Raw genomic sequence first — 19,199 nt, 5'->3', positions numbered from 1 at the left:
TTAAGCTGTCTTGAGGGGTGTCAGTGTGGAGTCAGGGCATTCAGATGGGACAGGAGTTGATCTTTCCCTTTAGTTCTCAAATCGATCTCCAGAAGGATGGAATTCAACTTTCTCATGAGGGAGAGCTGATATCATGCTGTCCTGGTCTTATTGGCTAGGTTTTCTTTGGAGAGGATGCCTGTGTCAAGTGAATTTTAGTGAACCTATTTCAGCAATTTAGTTATGTGGGAGTGAACCCACCTAGGTCAATGTTGAATAGATAGACTTGAATCTGTGCTTGTTTGGATCGGTTGTCGAACAAGAGGAAATCTGTTGGCCTTAGTTTGGGTAGGTACCTTAGAGTTACTGTATGCCAGACAGAGGATATTTTGAGGTAGAATTGGGCACTGTCACTGTAGGAAAGTGGCTCTATATATACTGTTCCCAAATAGGTACAGTGTGTATAGAGTCCACAGTCCCCAGAGGTTTGGCAGAGGCTAAAATTAGATATAACTTTACTCTCTAAAGTGGTAGCTTGGTCGAGAAGTAAGGCAGTATCGGAGGACAGTGTAAAGCATTTGTTGTACACACTCAGTCAGCAAATGGTCTCACACACTCAAGAACTGAACTCTAGGCCAATGGTTTGTATAAAAAAATATATGGTTGTTTTATTTTAGAACCAACAATAGGTATCAAAATATACTTTCTCAGAATGAGATGCTTTAGTCATATACTTTGCAAAAGACAATTGACTTGGAATGCAAAAGTTACAGTTTGTTGCACTAGGCAACACAATTTCAAACACAATAATACATTGAGCTCAAAGGGAATTTTAAGTTATATGCAGTTGATTACTTTTCTAACTCCAGGACTGGATCCACGATTCAGTCCTAGGACAGTTCTTGGAAACAAGTGAATAAATACTTTTTAGTTACTGTTGTGATTTATTTTTTATTTTTTAAAAACCTTTATTCTTTTAAATCAGTGACACAGCTATTCAGCCGACAACCCGGAGGTACGGCAGCTTTAGAAACACAACACATGCGAGTGTCCACATTACACAGACAGAAGAATCAAAGGTTCTATTTTAAATAAACCCAAACCCAAACCTGAACACAAGCAAGGCGATAAGTACTGAAAGCACAAAAAAGGGTTCCCATCGGGGGGCGCGAGCCCCATTTCGTCCATCAGACACAGGTCTATAATAAGGGAAAGGAGGGGAAGTCAGAGACTCAAGAAGACAAACACATACCAGCAAGGAGTACAAAGCCGGAAAGAAAGCTAAGGGGAGAGCTGCTCCTCAGGCGGGTCCGGGTCTGGGGGCAGGCATATGCCCCCTCTGTACTGGTTCCATCGCCCCCATACAGAGTGCCATTTCCGAGGGCGCCCTCGAGCACAGTACACTGTCTTCTCCCTAAACATGCTCCAATCCATGTTTTCCATCCACGCTGTCAATGTAGGAGGCCTAGGTGAGCCCCACAGGCGAGCGATGTCGCGCTTGGCTACCATGTTCCCTAGGGTCACCCACTGAGTCTGTGCCTCGTCGTGGTCAGTAGGACCCCAAACATTCAGGAGACAGCACCGCGCCTCCGGCTGCATGACGATGCCCGTCACCTCCCCCATCACATCGTGGATTCGCTTCTAAAACTTCATAATCGCACCGCATTCCCAAATAATATGTAGGAAGGTGCCCACCATACCACAGCCTCTCTTACATAAGCCCTCCTCGGAGAAACCCATATGGACCAGCCTGGGCCCCGTCACGTAGACCCTATGAAGTATTTTAAGCTGCACCAGCCGCAGGCGCGCGGGGATCGCAACCTCTTTGGGAGAAGAAACTGCATACTGCCAGTCCTCATCATCTAGTTCGAGGCCGTCCCTGGTCCAATGATCGCGCAACCCTAGAAGAAGATCCGCCCGAACATTAATTAGTTTCTTATAAATGAGCGAGATCGTACTCTCTGGCATATGGCCATCCAGGATCCGGTCCTCTAACGGAGAGGACTCGGGCACCTTCTCCCCTTCTACAAGGACTGACCGCAAGGCGTGGCACACTTGAGCGTATCGGAAGAACTCCGTACTCCCTAGCTCATATTCCTTCTGCAGCTCCTCGAATGACTTTACCCTACCCTTAACCAAAAGGTCTCCAACCCTGGATATACCGATCAAGTCCCATTTCTCAAACCCTTTTGTATGCCAAAGCTTTCCCAGAATATCGGAGTCAAACAGAGGGGTGGCAAGGGTAAGCTTACCCTTCCAGCCCAGTGAATCCGTCGCCACCTTCCATACATGCACGGCCACCCTGGTGGGCCCCGTAAGGGTTAAGTCCGACGACTTCGAGTACAACGCTCTGTGGTAATTACCCCCACGCAGCAACCATCGGTCCATGGCGTAGCCGGGGCTCAGCGCCGGACCATATACACCATGGTTAATCGCGCTCAACTGAGTGGCCCAATAATAACATCGAATGTCTGGAAGCGCGATACCCCCGTCATACCACGGAAGCGTCAACTTAGCAATCGCTATGCGCGGACGCCCTTCCCACAATAGCGCGCGCTGGTGGCTTTCGACCTCACAGAAATAACTGGCCGGGACCAAGTCAAGGGTATTCTGCAGGGCATAGAGGAAACGGGGAAGAGACATCATTTTAAACAGGGCGGCACGGCCAAGGGGGGAAAGCGGCAACCGCCGCCAGCCCGCCACGTCCCGTCGCAGACGTGCCAAGGGAGGGAGCAAGTTCTTCTCGTATCGTAAAATGGGGTCGGTGGAAATATAGATCCCCAAATACAAAAAGCCCTGCCGGGCTATCTGGATCGAGCAGTTGCGCGGGACAGGCGGGACATCCCCACACAGGACATACAAGTATGACTTCCCCCAATTGATGACAAGACCAGAGTTCCTACCAAAAGAAGTCAAGATGTCACAAACCACTATCAGAGATTTCTTAGGCGAGGCGAGGTATAGCAGAATATCGTCGGCGTAGAGTGAAATACGGTCTTCGTGGTCAGGCGACCAACGAATCCCACGTATATCCGGGTGCCATCGTATCCACGCCGCCAACGGCTCAAGGGCAAGGGCGAACAACAACGGCGACAGGGGACAGCCCTGCCGGGTGCCTCTCCCGAGCTCGAACGGTGTCGACGCCCGCCCGTTCACCACGACGCTAGCAAGAGGCCCCTCATAGAGCAACCTCACCCAGCCTACAAATCCAGGCCCAAAGCCGAACTTGGCTAGCACAGCCCACAGGTATGCCCACTCCACCGTATCGAAGGCCATCGTGGCATCGAGGGACGCCACAATAGCCGGCTCTCGCATCGTGCCCGTCCTAGCAATCACTCCATGAAGGCGTCTAAGATTCAGTGCAGTGTTACGGTGCGGGATAAAGCCCGACTGATCCGGGTGGATCAAGTCGCCAAGTACCCGGACCAGGCGGTTAGCAAGGATCTTAGCAAGGATTTTCGGCTCGGCGTTGAGAAGTGATATCGGCCGATAGGAGCCACACTTGTCCCGGGGCTTACCGTCTTTATGTATTACCACAATCGTCGCCAGCCGTTGATCGAGCGGAAGAAACCCAGTCACCCGCGCCTCCACGAACATGGCGCGCAGGTGAGGAGCCAACTTATCCGGACTAAGCTTATACAGCTCAATCGGCAAACCATTTGGGCCCGAGGCCTTACCGGAGCGCAACGCATGGATAGCACACGCCACTTCGTCTACAGTTATGTCTCCATCGAGGTCATCCCTATCAATGGCAGAAAGGCAGGGCAGAGCGATATCACGCAGGAGGTCACACGAGTCCTCAGTCGGCCTATCCGAAACCGAGGTGTATACCGTACGAAAATAGTCCGAGAAACACTGAACTATACCGTCGGGGTCAGTGACAACCTCCCCCCTATCCATCGACAACTCCGGCACCACTCGATTAACACGCTCTTTTTTGTCCAACCACGCCAGCAATTTCCCGGCCTTATCACCAACATCGTACAATCGACCCTGCTGCTCCCTATTGAGGGTCTTGGCAGCGTTCGTCACCAGATCCCTATATTCCAATTGCTTCAAGCTCAAATTATGCAGTGTGACCGGTGCAACATCCTCTTCCAAGGCCGCTTCTAAAGCCGCTATCTCGTCCTCTACTTGCGTCACCTCGGCGTATCTCCGCCGCTTGGCGGCCACTACCAAGGAAAGGGCCTCCCCTCTCAAGACAGTCTTAAAAGCTTCCCACAAGGACACCGCAGATTCAACTGAACCCTGATTATCTTGAAAATAGTGATCAACTGTCTTCAGCAACGCACTGCGCAGCTTGGGGTCACGAAAGTACCAGGGGTTAATGGGAGCCACCCTGCTCCCCACCACCCGGCCAACATCCAGACGGGCCCACACCGGCGAATGATCAGATATGCCCCGCGCCATGTGCCTAGCCTCAGATACCAATGAGGCGTGCGCAGCCAGAGTGAGCAAGTAATCAATCCGAGAGAGACTCCCGTGGGCCCCGGAATGAAAGGTATATTGTCTCTGAGTGGGGTGCCGTAGCCTCCAACAGTCTACCAGACCAAAAGTATCTATAAAGTCGGGAAGCCACTTCTGAGCACCCCCGGTGTCCCTGGGCGGGTACCTATCGAGCATTCCAGATCCAACCGCATTGAAGTCTCCTCCCACTACTAGCAGCCCTTCGGGGAGTTCCAACAAGGCCTTGCCCAGATCAGCAAACGTGGAGGCCTGCAGGGCAGGGGGGACATAAACAGAAACCAATACCAACGTTCTACCCTCCCACCTCCCCGCCACAGCCACAAATCGCTCCCTGTCGTCAGCGATGGTGGAGTCAACCTCAAATGGTAGGGAAGCTCTAACAAGTATGCCCGCACCCCTGGAGCCCGAGGAGAACCCCGAGTGAGCAATGAATTTATAACCCTTTCTGTTAAGTGCATAACATGTATTCCCTATAAGGTGGGTCTCCTGCAGGAGGACCACATCTGGGGAGGTCCGTTTCAAGAATTGCAGGACTATCCCCCGTTTAATACGATCCCCTAAGCCATTAACATTCCAGCTAATTATGTTTAAGCCCCTATCCCCCATCCCCAAACACAAAGAGACCTCCACCCCCCCCGGAGAACCCCGATCGGACAATAACGACAACAGTTGCTACGCCTTGCAAGAAACCCCCCCCCCAACAACAACCCCAACATCCCGAATCCCCCCCCTCCCTGCACCCCTGCGTCAGCTTACAAAGCCCCCCCAACTTGCAGTGTGCCTGTCGCCCTATCAAAAACAAATCTACAAAAAGTACCCCAAGGGAGGAAAGAGCTCCTATCTTCCCCCCCGCCGCCCTCCCATTACTGCAGTAGATGCGAGTCACTGTCCGGGGCTGAGTCAAAACAGACCGATACCGGAGGTATCACTTTTGTCCATCCCGGTCGCCTTCCGCTTCATCCACGCGGTCCCAGCCGGGCTGTCGCCGAGGGAGCGCATCCAACCAGTCCCCTGCCATGTCCGGTGATTCGAAGAAGAAAGTCCGAACCTCATACACCACACGTAGCCTGGCGGGGAAAAGCATGGCATACTTCAGGTCCATCTCCCTAAGCCGCCGCTTCACCCCAGGAAACTCTGCCTCTGTTTCTGCACCATCTGGGTGAAGTCAGGATAAAAGCTCACAGAGGCATTCTAAAAAGGCACCGGGCCTGTCACCCTCGATGCTTGCAGGATAGCGTCTCGATCCCGAAAATTGAAGATCCGGGCGACAATCGGCCGCGGGGGGGCTCCCACCTTAGGCCGTCCGCCAGGCACTCGGTGAGCCCGCTCAACCGCAAAGAACCTGCCGAGGCCCTTAGGCGCAAGATGATTCACCACCAAGTCCTCAACGAGTAAATCCACGGAGAGCTCCTCCGAAGTTTCCGGGACCCCAATAAGGCGCACATTGTTGCGCCGGGCCCGACCTTCAAAGTCTTCAAGCCGGCGGGCGGAGAGGTCATTCGCGGTTCGTAACTTACGAACCTCAGCCTGGAGTTCCGAGACATCGTCCGCGAGGCCAGTAGTCTTGAGGTCCAGGGACTTGACCCGCTCATTGGTTTTGCCCAGGTCCGCGCGAATCAAGTTGACATCAACCAAAATCATGTCCACCTTGTGTGCCAGGGTCTCGAACTGTCGCCCAATCGAAGATTGCATCCCATCTATCGCCCCCTTGATATCCTGCAATGATAACTCCGAGGCTGGGGATGAGTCGGACTTCTGTGCTTCCAGCGACTGTCCCGATCCACCAGGCGACCCCTTCTGCTGGGCATAGCGATCCATGTTGTTGGATTGGATATAGCCTCCCCGCCTGGTAGTCTTAGACTTCGGCTTGTCTGCATCCGATTTGGTCGACATCTCGAACGGCAGGGCGGTCAGTAGCAAAAAGACGTCCCTCACTCAGCCAGAGGAAACAGGGTCAACTAGGGCTTCAGCAGCCAACCAGGGTCGAGTGGAGGTCTTCCAGTTAACAGGGGATCGGCACAAAGCACTCCCAACCCAGAGCAAGCCAAGGGCGAGAAAGCGAAAGTGAAAGTGCAGCGGCACCCGTCCGCCAGTTCACACCTCCCAAGGCCGCTGTTGTTCAATTAGTGGCCGGGCATCCTGCCAACGCAAGCCCCTGGCATCCTTCGGAGGTAGGCCGCAGTCTTCCGCCATGCACAACTTCGGTCCCCGGTGGGCGATCTTAGCCCGGACAACGTCAATCGCCCCAGCTGTGACTCATCTGCAGGATTCCGTGCATGAAAATCAGGATTTAGGACAGGATGATTGCAGGAGGGCGCGAGGGTCGCGGGAGCTCAAGGCTCACGCGGCCATCTTGGTCAAGCGCTAGGCTCCTCCCCCACTGTTGTGATTTTTAAGCGAAGTTGACACTTGGAAACTTTTTCTGATCAAATTACCAATGTTATCCTATGGAAGGAAATTCACATAGCAGGTAAGTGGGGTTATGGTTACTTTTTCTAGGTCAGTGTTGGATCCTAGATCCAGCACTAGTGTATCACCTGTAAGCAGTTGAGAAACTGCGTTTAAGTTATACAGGCGATTTTTAAGGAATATTTATAAGTTTGCAAAGTCGACACTTAGAAGAAATTTCACAGAAAAGCAGTCAATGGTTTCCTATGGAAGAAAATTCGAGTTACGGGTAAAGTTTTTTCTCGTTACTTTTGTAATCCAGTGCTGAGCTCCTAGGCTCAGTACTGGGACAGCTATCTAAAACAGGTAAGTAATTACGTTTTCACAGTTGGTACGATTATTTTTTTTTTTTTTCTTTTCAAAAACCTTTATTGCACATAAAAACTCAATACAAACATGGGCCTACAACCACCAGGGCCGGCCGCTAATATATACATGTTCAACAACATCAAGGCAGTAATAGGCCCCCTGGGGCTCAGCCGAATGTTGGTACGATTTTTAAAGAATATTTGTAGTTTGCAAAATCAACACTTAGAAGAAATTTCACAGAAAAACAGTCAATGGTTTCCCATGGGAGAAAATTGAGTTAGTGGTAAGTACGGTTGGGAGTACTTTTCAGGGTCAGTGCTGGGCACCAATATCCAGCACTGGGATCTCTCCTAATAGCAGGTGAGTATTTCCGTTTTCGTTACTCGGTTGATTTTAGGTGCATATTTTAAAGTTTAGAAACTCCACACATAGAAGAAATTTCAGAAGAAGCCAGTCAATGTTACCCTATGGAAGAAAAGGGAGTTATCGGCTTTTGGGTAAGTACTAGACTGGCAGAGTTAAGGTCCTGGGCACAGACTCAGGGGTCTCCCAGGGTCAGGTAAGTACAGTTGTTACACCCTCAGCGGCACAGGGGGAGCTGGGTGCAGAGTGAGTTAGGCCCAAGGTTATCCTATGGGAGGCAGGGGGCCTGGGTTGGTGGCTGCTGACTAGCAGGCCACGCGGCTGTGGGAACTGGGCTCCTGGTCACTTGTTCAGGGCAAATGGGGAAGTAGGTAGGAGTAGAAGTTGCACTGCCAGGCCCACTCGGGCGGCTGGGTGCAGGGTGCTTTTGAGCCTTCGGGCGCTCAATGGATTTCAATGGGAAAGCTCAAGGACGAACAAAGGCTGCAAGCTCGGGGACGAAGATTCTTCAGGTGTGAACACCACTTCGAGAGGTAAGTTGGGTAGTTGGAGGATAGGTAGGTACCCAGGAGTCGGGCACAGGGGGCCGCAGGGCGCCGGGTGCAGGGGTGCCTTTCGGTGTCGGGAAATCGTACCCTATGTTGATCGCGGTAGGGGGGTCCCTGGTTCTGAGGCTGCAGGCGTCGTCAGGAGCGTCGAGGTGGGTCCTTGGGTGCCGGATTCGGGGTCACAGTTGCCGGGGGGACGTACTCGGGGTCTTTGTCCACTCCAGCACAGGCCAGACTTGGCGGGTGCAGAGTGTGCAGGGTTTGCGGTTCCGGGCTGGTGCCAGGGGTTAGGTACTTGCTTTCAGCACAGCCACTGCTCGTGGGAGTCCCAGGTGCTCAGAGTCACAAGGTAGCCAGGTCCTCCGGTGTTTGTGTGGTTGCTGGCCACAGGAGGTGCTGGGATTTAGCAGGAGCAGGTTCGAGGGTCGACAGGCCGGTAGGGCTGGGGCCAAAGCAGTTGGTGTCTTCCTCTTCTTAGCAGCTGCACGGCAGGTCTTCTTTCTTCTTGAACTTCTTTGCTGTTTTAGAATCTGGAATCTAAGGAAGGAAGGTTCAGGGTGCCCCTAAATACTAAATTTAGGGGAGTTACAGGTAGGTAAAGGACAGGGACCACTGGGTCCCTGTCCTGGGGTGGGTACACCCCATATCCTGCCACTCTCCTGTGGGAGGGGGGCAGTGGCCTAGTCCTGATTGGGTAGGGCTCCCCATCTTCAAGATGGCAAGGGCCCGGAGATGTGCTTCACCTCGCCTCCCCCACCTGAGGGGTGAGGTTGGCCGGGCTGGCACATCCCCTGTCCTTACTTGGAGTTTCCGGCCAGAGTGGGGGGTCAGAACCGGAGGGGGCCAGTTGCTGAGTACAGCAAGTGGCCTGGAGAGGCTCACAAAGGCGGCATGCCTTTGAAGATTCCCCCTGCCCATCCTGGGGGAGGAGACCTAGCACCTCGCCCAGGATGTGCATTGTTGCAGGCCCAGGAGAGCGGGGGCTCTCCACCCAGGGGTCCAGCAACATGTCTGCTGTGTGGCAGCCTAGGCAGCCTCTTAGACAAGACGTGGATTGTAGGTTAGGTTTCAGGGGGCATCTCTAAGATGCCCTCTGTAGTGCATTGTACATTAAATCCCACACTGGCATCAGTGCGGGTTTAATGTGCTAAGAAGTTTGATACCAAACTTCTCATTCTTCAGTGTTGCCATCATGGTGCTGTGGAGTTCGTGTTTGACGAGCTCCCAGCACCATATACTCTTAAATGGCAGCACTGCACTTACAGTGCCCAGGAATGGACCTGGGCACTGTAGGGGCACAGGGCTTATGCTACTGTGCCCACACCACTGGCATAGGGCACCCAGCTAGAGGGGTGGCTGATGTATGCCAGGGTAGTGTAGGTTGTGGGCATGGCACACAGAGATGTGTGCCATGTCGACTCTCTGTTTTGTCTTGTACCCAGACACTCAGCCTGCAAGGCAGTGTGTTTGTGTTAGGGTACAGGGCCTCTAAGGGTGTCACAATAAGTGCTGCAGCCCTTAGAGGCCTTCCCTGGTCACAAGGCCCTGGGTACCTAGGGTACCATTTACCAGGGGCTGACATGTGGCCAGGGTTTGCCAATTTAGGTTTTAGGTTTTAGGGAAGGTACATAGGCCCTGGGCACCTGATTGGCAGGAGTCCAGGGCACACTCAGTCAAAGTACATTCAGCAATTAAGCAAAAAGTGGGGGCATACCATGCAAGAAAGATGGCACTTTCTCACAGTCACCAGATGGATATATCTTAAGAATAAAGAAGCCGACCGTAGAGGTTGAAGATGATTTGAGAGAGGATGGAACCCTGGAATGAGAAATGGCTGAGAATTTTGCAGTAATATCTGCAGGAGTTGGTGGTGTTTTGGTGAGAAAAGAGTTAAAATCGTGCAGGTCTGTGTCAGTGAATCCCATACATGTGTCTAGGATGTGGATGAGTGATTGATGTCGGACTGTATTAAAGGCTGCAGAGAGCTGAAAGGGAATAAAGTAGCAGGGTTTTTAATCTAATTGAGAGAAAAAAAGAGCACCTAATATTACTTGGTGCGTAACAGTGTTCCTGCTCCATTGTGGTCTGAAGCCAGACTGACAGACTCGTAGAAGAGATTGTTCTTCTTCATCTGCTCCTGTAGTTGAGGAAGACTCCTTTCTCAGTGGTTCTTTCTATGAACTGTGGGTGGTTGATGGGGCTAAAAAATTGCAAGATATCTGTATGCAGTGTAGATTTCTCCGAACTTGGGGGGGGGGGGGGGAGGGGGGGGAGGCGGGGTTTGATGCGATCTGTCCCAACTTAAGGACTTTTGGGAAGCTTCCTTGAAAGAGGGAGGAGATAACAATGTTGATGATTGGTGGAAGCCTTTCCTTGAAGAAATGAAGACAGAATGCAGTCTTAATGGAAGGTTGATTCGAGCACTTTCAGGATGTTGGCAAATTCAGCGTCTAGAAGAAGCCGAACGTTGCAAACAGTGAATGGAGCAAAGGGGCATAGTAGACAGTGCGAATGTCATTTGTGTACTTCGAAGTGGAATCTGATTTGTTCATCTTCTCATGGATAGGATTGCACTGGCCAACTGATTAAGAGATTGAAAGGTATGGGAGCCACTTTGAGGATGGTAAAATTATGGAAGGTGGTTTAAGTAGTTGTGGGTATAGTTCTCCAGGAAGAAAGGAGGGCTTTGTCATCGGATGAGGTCATCTGGTTTAGGGGTTAGTCTCTATGTTCTCGCTTGTCTGCATACAGAACACTTCTCTCATAGCAGTTGAGTTACATAGGTGCTAACAATCTGGGTTCGGAAGATTGTGTTTTCAGGAAAAGCATTGAGTTCCACATGTTTTTTCAGGCTTGCTTTGTAGACACTCAGGAGTGCTTTAACATCTGAGGTAGCTGGAAGGAGTCTGTAGGTTGCTATGTCCTTTCTGCAAGGTGTCCATGCAGAGATCTTAAAGGATTGGAAAGTTAGTTTTCTTTTGTAGGTCATTATGATGTGCATGTGTCATAAAGAATGAATAATGAAAGGGTAAAGTGGTACATCCACTAAAGGGGCATCACTTGATCAAATCTTACCAAACAAAAACACATCATAGAAGCATTGAATATGGCTGCCTGTTACACAGTGCACTATCCTGCTTCGCACAACACAGCGAGGACGTCATCTGGCCTCTAGCAGCCAACAGGGTGCAAGGACCAAGCTTTCTGCTCTCTAAATTAAAGTGCCTTTTATGACACCCATCACCAGGGTGTTCCCAAAAATGGGTGGACGAAGACCAGAGCACCTAGTGTTTCGGCCAGAGCACCTGCCCCTCAGGTAAGCCATCAGCACCATGTGCTTCACATACCATGTAACATCCAAAACCTACAGTCATACCCAAATTACACACCCGCATATTTAGAGTCAGATACTTGAGGGCGCATGGGCCATGACAATCTGTTGCATCGCTATTACCCTTTCCAGTACAAGACTGATAAATGACTGATACTGATTTTTGCCCAGCCAGCTTCCAGAGGTGAGTGATCCCTACATGACTGACTCTGCTGACTATTAATCGTTCAGTGACATGGGAATCAATCTGAACCAGACAATGTGATTGAATTTTACCCATCTTTACTTGCATTTGCTGATGATCCAGGCATCTGACCGATTATTCCTCCGTTCTGCAATGGCAATGCTGACATGTGATAGATTATATTCCAAGTCTATACACTTTTCAAAGATGATCTTAACAGATTCCTGCATTGCTGTCAAGTCTCCTAATGTTATTTGTGATACCATGACCCAGTCTGGGCTCTTTAGCCAGAAGAACACTGCGGCCTCGGACTTGTCATTATCTTTATATTTTTTTTATAAGCATGAGCTCTGTCACCTCAGAATGTACGGTGCTATTGCAATTAAGCTAGAACTGACTGATCCCCAATCGTGTCAATCTTCCTCAGGCAGATTTGAGAGGCAGTTATGCATAAGATAAAATACATATTCGGTTCTGAGCAATAAGAATCAGACAAGTGCTGCCTAAATAAACACAAAGAATTTAAATTACCCACTGTTGGCAAAATGGAAACACGGCATTTCCAAGATTAGATCCACACAGTGATATAAACCCTTCTAGGCAAATGAGAAACAAGCCTAGGCAATGTGTCTTATGAAAAGGGTGGGGCTAGCGGTTGCGGGGCCCTTCGCTCTAGGCTAAAAGGTGCCCTCAAGGTTACGGTCTATATTGTATCCCGATTCTTTCCACTGCACCACCAGCAGAACAACTGAAATGTACTGGAAATTATTTTTACTTTATGGTGCCTCTCATTCTGGTTTTGCTCGCCCTTCATGTGCCTTTACCTTGCAGAATCTGTCCCTTGGTTTCCTGGTTTGGGACCAGAGGTAGTTCTATGGTGATGTGCATATATATCGGATGGTGGGAAAGCCCACTCAGACGCTGCTGCCCTGCCACACCCATGCCTTTCATGAAAATCCTTGTCCTTTTGGTACACGCCGTATACCACAACCCTTTTCCAGTCCATTGACAGAATCCCTAGCAGTGTCTGGATGGTATAGATGGTGACGTGACACTCTCCCCTCCTTCAGCATTTTTTACCTTTCTTCCAAGGGTGTCCAGCTGCAGCGCTCAGGTACAGGATAGAGAGGATAAAAGCGACTACACGCTTGCAACTATCTAGTTTTCAGAGACCGCCTGAGCATGTGTAGGGATATGGAACCACAAATTAATTACAGCTGCACGTCCGCACAGGGCTCTTTGTTGGTTTTTCAATTGTCATAGTAAGTGTAAACCATAACATGGTACATAGTATTCCACATCCATCTTTACTGATGGAGTGGGCAGATTAGGGCATTTTACATTACATTTTATAAAACATGACATAAAATCAAACTATTTTAAACTTGTTCCGGTTCTTACCCACTCCTTCCTAGCCTGTTTGATAAAACAGTGGTGGTGGAAATAAGATGCCAATAGCACCTCTGTGTAGGTGCATCCTGTACCGTCTGTACCTTGAAAAAAAGCCAAATCAATCCTAAGGGGTAGCCAGTTATTGTATGTGCTTAAATTAGTGCTGATGTAGGGACCTCTCCTATGTGTACTTTTTTTTAAAGATCTTCAGAGGCATGTATTTTACAGTAGCACTCTGTTAAATCCGGTTACAGCCAGGCTGGCCCAAGGCTACGCTTAAAGTTGTCCTTCACATTAATGTAAAGCTGGTGTCTGTGCACACAGGAGGAGCTTTAACACTGGCTTTTGGCTCATTATGCTCACATAAAACCCTGAGCTATACTTTGAACTTTAGAGTGTTTGTCATTATTGGTGAAAATGCGTTTGCTGTGCTGCACCAAATTATGAAGAGCTGCCCTACCATCCAGTGAAACCTCTGCAACAGTTGGATTCAAGTTTGGAGACCATCCCATGAGAGGAAGCCAGGTGCTCTCCCGCGATATCAGGATACCTAATCATACTTTAAAACTGCTTGTTGCGTCAGAGTTGTTTGTCTCACAACTTTGTGCACCTGATTGTATCAATCAATCAATGAGAATTTGTAAAGCGTGACTGCTTCCCCTGTGAGGGTGTCGAGGCGCTGTAAGATCATGCTGCGGGATCACCCTGCCTGTTGCTATTGGTTGAACAACCAGGTTCTTTCAGGCTTAAAATCTACACATACAGAGAAGATGCCTAATTAATATTCAGGCTGTCAAATACACCCAGTGATGTCTCTCTTCACTGGAGGGTCTCAGTCACTCCTTTCTTTGGCCCTCAGATCTTGGGCCTCGTCCATAACATGCCAAATGTGTCACAAGTCAGGATACTAAAATGGATTCTTCCTTATAGATAGATACGCAATCAAGTTTTGCCACTTATTTTATTGTGCATTTTCCATATACGACACCTTCCTCATGTGCTTCCTTTGCTTCCAGGTGAGAGTAGATTAATTTGGGTGGCCTCCTTCATAGGTTCCAGGCTCGACTACTGCAACCGCTTTTACTTTGGTATCAAAACCGTATTTCTTAAGTGACTTCACACTGTTCAAAATCAGGCAACTTGCATGGTAATTGATGCCCCACGGTGTAGCAAGCGTATTCTAAGCGCTTTACGTTGACTGCCAGTCCGTAAACATATGTTATTTAAAGCGCTCTGCATAGTTCTTCATGTTTTATAGAGGAACTGTCCACTACACGATGCTTTCAAAATATACCGAAGACAACTTTGCTCCTTATCTTCTCTATGTCCCTATATTCCTCGCAATCACAAAGCCTGTTTGGGCTTTTCTGGTCCTGGCCGGAACATCCAGGAAAACCATGCTGAAACATCTGCAACTTATACCCAACAACATGGCCTTTAGGAAAGCTCTTAAAACTTGACAATTTCCCAGATTTGGTGAGAGTCAGCCTATAAATTCTGCAGTTTAGTGCCAAAACATCTACGTCTGATAGTTGTGTTTTACAAAAATACAAATTTGAATCTAATTACTTTCCTTTCACAGAACAACCAAGTCCTCCCAACTTCCCTATTTGGGCTTTGGTAATACTCCTGAATGGAACACAAAGTCTGTATATCTATCATCAGTGAATATAATTTACCCATTCATACAATGTATTTCATGCCTACAATTAATAGATTGCTGATATTCTACTGTTACTGGTGGGCTCCATATAGTACTCCCAGACTGCTTGACAAAACCTTCAGGGCTTAGGTTTTTATCACTCCTAGTACACCCATATCATAGATTACTGGCAGACCTACTGATCCATATCAATGGTGGTTTATAACGTGTGATAGAGACTAAGTCTCACCCACGCCCATTTTCGCACTCTCAGCAACCCCTCATCTTTAAGTATTTACCATGTTTAGAGCACATCCCCCAACCTCGTGCGCCAGAACCAGCGGCTCCTGTATTGGTCTAACTACAACCTCACTCTTTTCAACCATGCATTCCAAAAGGGCACCCATGAACATAATGCAAATAGAATAAATTATACAATACAAAACGTTGGCTTCACTACCTATGGGTCACAAAAGGAGTACTATTGAAAATCAAGAAGCAGAAACACCAGGTCTTTTAGAGATAGATAGATAGATAGATAGATAGATAGATAGATAGATAGATAGATAGATAGATAGATAGATAGATAGATAGATAGATAGATAGATAGATAGATAGATAGATAGATAGATAGATAGATAGATAGATAGATAGATAGATAGATAGATAGATAGATAGATAGATAGATAGATAGATAGATAGATAGATAGATAGATAGATAGATAGATAGATAGATAGATAGATAGATAGATAGATAGATAGATAGATAGATAGATAGATAGATAGATAGATAGATAGATAGATAGATAGACTATTGTGATAAAGCTAGTAACTACTGTTTAGTCTGTTTAAGTGCTCCCTGCTGCAGCAGATTGGCAGTAAGAGACCCGAACATTCAACTTACAGAAAAATTCAAGAATTTTGGAATAGCAGTGGTGTTTAACCTAACAGCATGTTGAGTTGCACAGGGTACGCATAGGGGAGGCCCACAGGAAATGATCGTGGCGATTATGGAGGACCTTGGGTAGTGTGCTGCGGCATGTATAGCCCAAACATGGACATGTTAATATTCGTTAGGGACAGTGGAAAGTAGCTCTGCTATAGACTCTTTCCAAGGGAATCTTAGAAGCAGGTGTGAGGATGGTGCCAATACAGTTAGCACAGTGCTTTCCCTAGCCATTGCAGTTTGGAAACCTAGATTGCTGCGAATGTGAGTATAATGGAGGATTCAAAGTGTTCAGTGGATTTGAGGAGTCACTATTCTCATGCCAGTCATCAATTAGAGGAAAAGGCTCACCACAGGGCAATGGTTGGCTGGGGCTCTGATGAGTTCCTCAACAGCTGTCTCCAGATATACGTCAGGAGTTAGGAAAACACAGTTAAGCACCAAGTTTCAACCTGGCCGCAGGACTCACCTCCCAATTAGGACTGTTCAACACAGCATGAATTACAGAATGCAGCAAGATTTAGAGAGATCTCTTTGAAGAATGCACCACTGTGCGAAAAATTAAAAGAATGCGTTGCCAAATTAGCATAACCTCTACGGTTACAGGTAAGCAGCTGAACTTTCTCCAGCACCAGATCCTGGTCATATACACTGGTCAGGGGAGGAAAATGAAAAATCCTTTGCGACACCAGTTAACTGCAAGCTGATGAATCAAATGTAGAAAGAAAAGCTACAGATTTCCAGCTGCATGTAGTTAACTTTTTATTACGAGCAACATTCAGTTGCTCTACGTTGCTTCCTGAAGCCAAACCCTCTGCCAGAGATCAAGGATATCCACCTGGTACTGAGACACATAGGTAGGGCTGTTGCCAGATTACCCAACCCCTCTTTCACACCATCTCCCATCTACACAATGACGCACTCCTTAGACCTCCAGCAGCCTGGCGAGCCCAGGGACAGGGCTTTCATGGTGCAAGATAACAAATAAATTCAATTGCCACAGTCCACACAGGCTCAAACACCTTAAGCGGCAACATCTTCAGAAAGAAACGCCTCACACATTTGCTTACCCGGTGTGTCCAGGTCATGCAAGACGTAGACGTGCTTGAAGTCAACACTGTTCTTGTGCTTGTCTGTGGCAAAGAACACAACCCCCACCAGGTCCTGGTAGCTGCTGATGATCTTGCTGGTGTACACGCTGCGGATGCACTGGGGAGAAGAAGGAAGAGGAGCACTCTTCACTGACACCTTCTGGACAGGGCTGAGAATACTACTGAAATAACACTGCCTTTCCAAGGTAGTCCTGTACTGCTCTTACAGCGACACCCTTTGGTGGAAACAGTCCTGTGCTGCAACACAGACTCTGTGAGGGAAAGTCAAAAACTGGTCTTGCATTTAAACATGTTAGGAGCTGGTCGGGGTGCTGCTGAGGGAGAGAGAAGCATTGTTCTTACAGTGACACCTGCTGCTTGGTTTTAGGGAGCTGGTGAGCTTTTACAGCCCCTGGAAAACTGTGCTGCAACACAGACTCTGAGGGAAAGTCAAAAACTGGTCTTGCAGTGAAACATGTTTGAGCGGGTCGGGGTGCTGCTGAGGTAACACAGCCCTTGGTGAGAGACAGATAAGCATTGTTCTTACAGTGACAGCTGCTGGTTGGTTTTAGGGAGCTGGTGAGCTTTTACAGCCCCCGGAAAACTGTGCTGCAACACAGACTCTGAGGGAAAGTCAAAAACTGGTCTTTCAGTGAAACATGTTGGAGCGGGTCGGGGTGCTGCTGAGGTAACACAGCCCTTGGTGAGAGACAGATAAGCATTGTTCTTACAGTGACACCTGCTGGTTGGTTTTAGGGAGCTGGTGAACTATCACAGCCCTTGGAAAGAGACATCAAAGTGTTTCTCTTACAGACACACATGAAGGGATTGGGCCAGCTGCTGACATGACAGTAACCCTGGAAACTTTCGTGCCAAGACCTGCTCTTACAGTGACACAAGCTGCAGGGGTTGACAGTGCTGCGGAAGTAACACAACGCCTCGATGAGAGGGACACTGAGTCATGTATTGATCTTAAAGTGACAACTGCTCGAGAAGATTGAGAGGGACAGTGGTAATGGGCAACGGTAATGGGAGGTCAAATAGCGATCTCGCAGAGCAAACAACGTTTTCCAAAGCAAGTGCTCGGAGGGGACAGACAGGACTCTCTTACCTGCAGTGTCATATCAAATGGTGACTGCCCACCCTCCTGAAAACCTTCAAACATAGACTTCGAGGCATCAATCAGGAAGATCAAGCTGTCTCGGCCGGAAAAACGAAAGTCTCCTACAAAATAAAATACAAGGAGAGTGAATGAAATAGAAAGAGAGAGAAGGGAAGAGGCAGACAGGGGCAACAAAGACATTAGGTGAGGGTCACCTAAAATAATAGACAGAAAGGCAGGTAGAAAGAGACGGTTATAATGTGAATTTTCAGGTATCTAAGGGGATCTTTGTCTTCTTTCCAGGCCATTTACAGTTCTTTTCCTACCGTCTTCATTTCCAGGCCAGTAACAAAAAAAAGAGAGGCTAAATTAAAAAATAAAAGAAGCAGGACAGACCAATGATCTGGCTGCACTCCCCTACTACCACATCCCTTCTCTTCAGTCTAATTCCCAAATAGTGGGCCAGAGGAAAGGAAGGGGCAAACCCACAAGTGTGCCAGGATGGATGAGAAGGAAAAGGACAGGAGCCACCTCATGTTACAGAAACTTGCAGCCTCCATTTAGAAACTGACAATAGTAAACTAAACAAAGAGAATGATCAAAGTAAGCAAAACAAATAACACTGGTACAGCCCTGTGGTGACAGCACGAACCAATTAATATCTTCAGCTAATTCTTTTGTAAATCAGTCACACAGCCTAAATTCATAGCGGCAGTGCCTAGAAGCACCTGGATAAGTTATACATCTTGGTGGTGAGAGAACATGGTTTTGACATTCTTTATGTCATGTTGAGTCAGCATTCTCAGCCTCGAAAAGGTGGAGAGGAAGTTGAAGGCAGTTGTCTGCTGGCAGAAGCGACCTCTTTGTTCCCTGTACCACAAGAAAATAAATCCTTTTAAAAAAAACTTTGGATGTCTTCATTTCGCCGAGCTTAGACGCAAAATAATGTAGTTCGTTTACTTGAAACCATACAGATGCTATCTGGGGTTTAGGGCATTTTGTAAAAAGTGGTAAATAAGATCCCAGAGTATACCAGAGCTAAAATAACAGAAAGCCTTGTCTGCTGCTGGAACATTTCAGAATTCTCAGACAAGATGTTTCAAAGGAGGAACCAATAAAAAAGATTGATATTTCATAAAGTTATGCGTTTTGATTAATGTTGAAGTCATCACAGATTATGAAAGAGAATATATGATCATGCCTACTGGACATTGTGTGGGAGAGGTGCAGTCTAGGCCCTGTTAACTTTAGAAAAGCAGAGTGAAGGAGAGTAGGATCTGCCTCTTATGTTGCCCCCACTTATTTTCTGATGTTTACACTGGTTTCTGGCCATAGTCTGGCTGGGGCCCTGCTAATCAGGCCCCAGCCTCTCTGTTCTCTCTAAACGACATGGAGTG

At 48.2% G+C, this 19,199-nt stretch overlaps 1 protein-coding gene across 11 annotated transcripts in view; it reads right to left on the bottom strand.

The window, feature by feature from the left end:
- The window catches only part of XRCC6 (X-ray repair cross complementing 6), a 144,215-nt gene that overhangs the window by 92,811 nt on the left and 32,205 nt on the right, over positions 1 to 19,199 (bottom strand). For all 11 annotated transcript variants that reach the window (XM_085601222.1, XM_085601223.1, XM_085601224.1 and 8 more), the window contains exons 3-4: positions 17,812 to 17,924; positions 16,680 to 16,818 (exon numbers count right to left, since the gene is read on the bottom strand). In XM_085601222.1, the coding sequence (XP_085457348.1) occupies positions 16,680 to 16,818; positions 17,812 to 17,924 (252 nt within the window). The remainder of the gene's footprint in view (positions 1 to 16,679; positions 16,819 to 17,811; positions 17,925 to 19,199) is intronic.

The sequence above is a fragment of the Triturus cristatus genome, chromosome 4_2 (genome assembly GCF_964204655.1).
Source record: "Triturus cristatus chromosome 4_2, aTriCri1.1, whole genome shotgun sequence".
Classification (NCBI taxonomy): domain Eukaryota; kingdom Metazoa; phylum Chordata; class Amphibia; order Caudata; family Salamandridae; genus Triturus; species Triturus cristatus.
The sequence above is the reverse complement of the archived record's forward strand: the minus strand, read 5'-3'. Positions and strand labels throughout refer to the sequence as shown.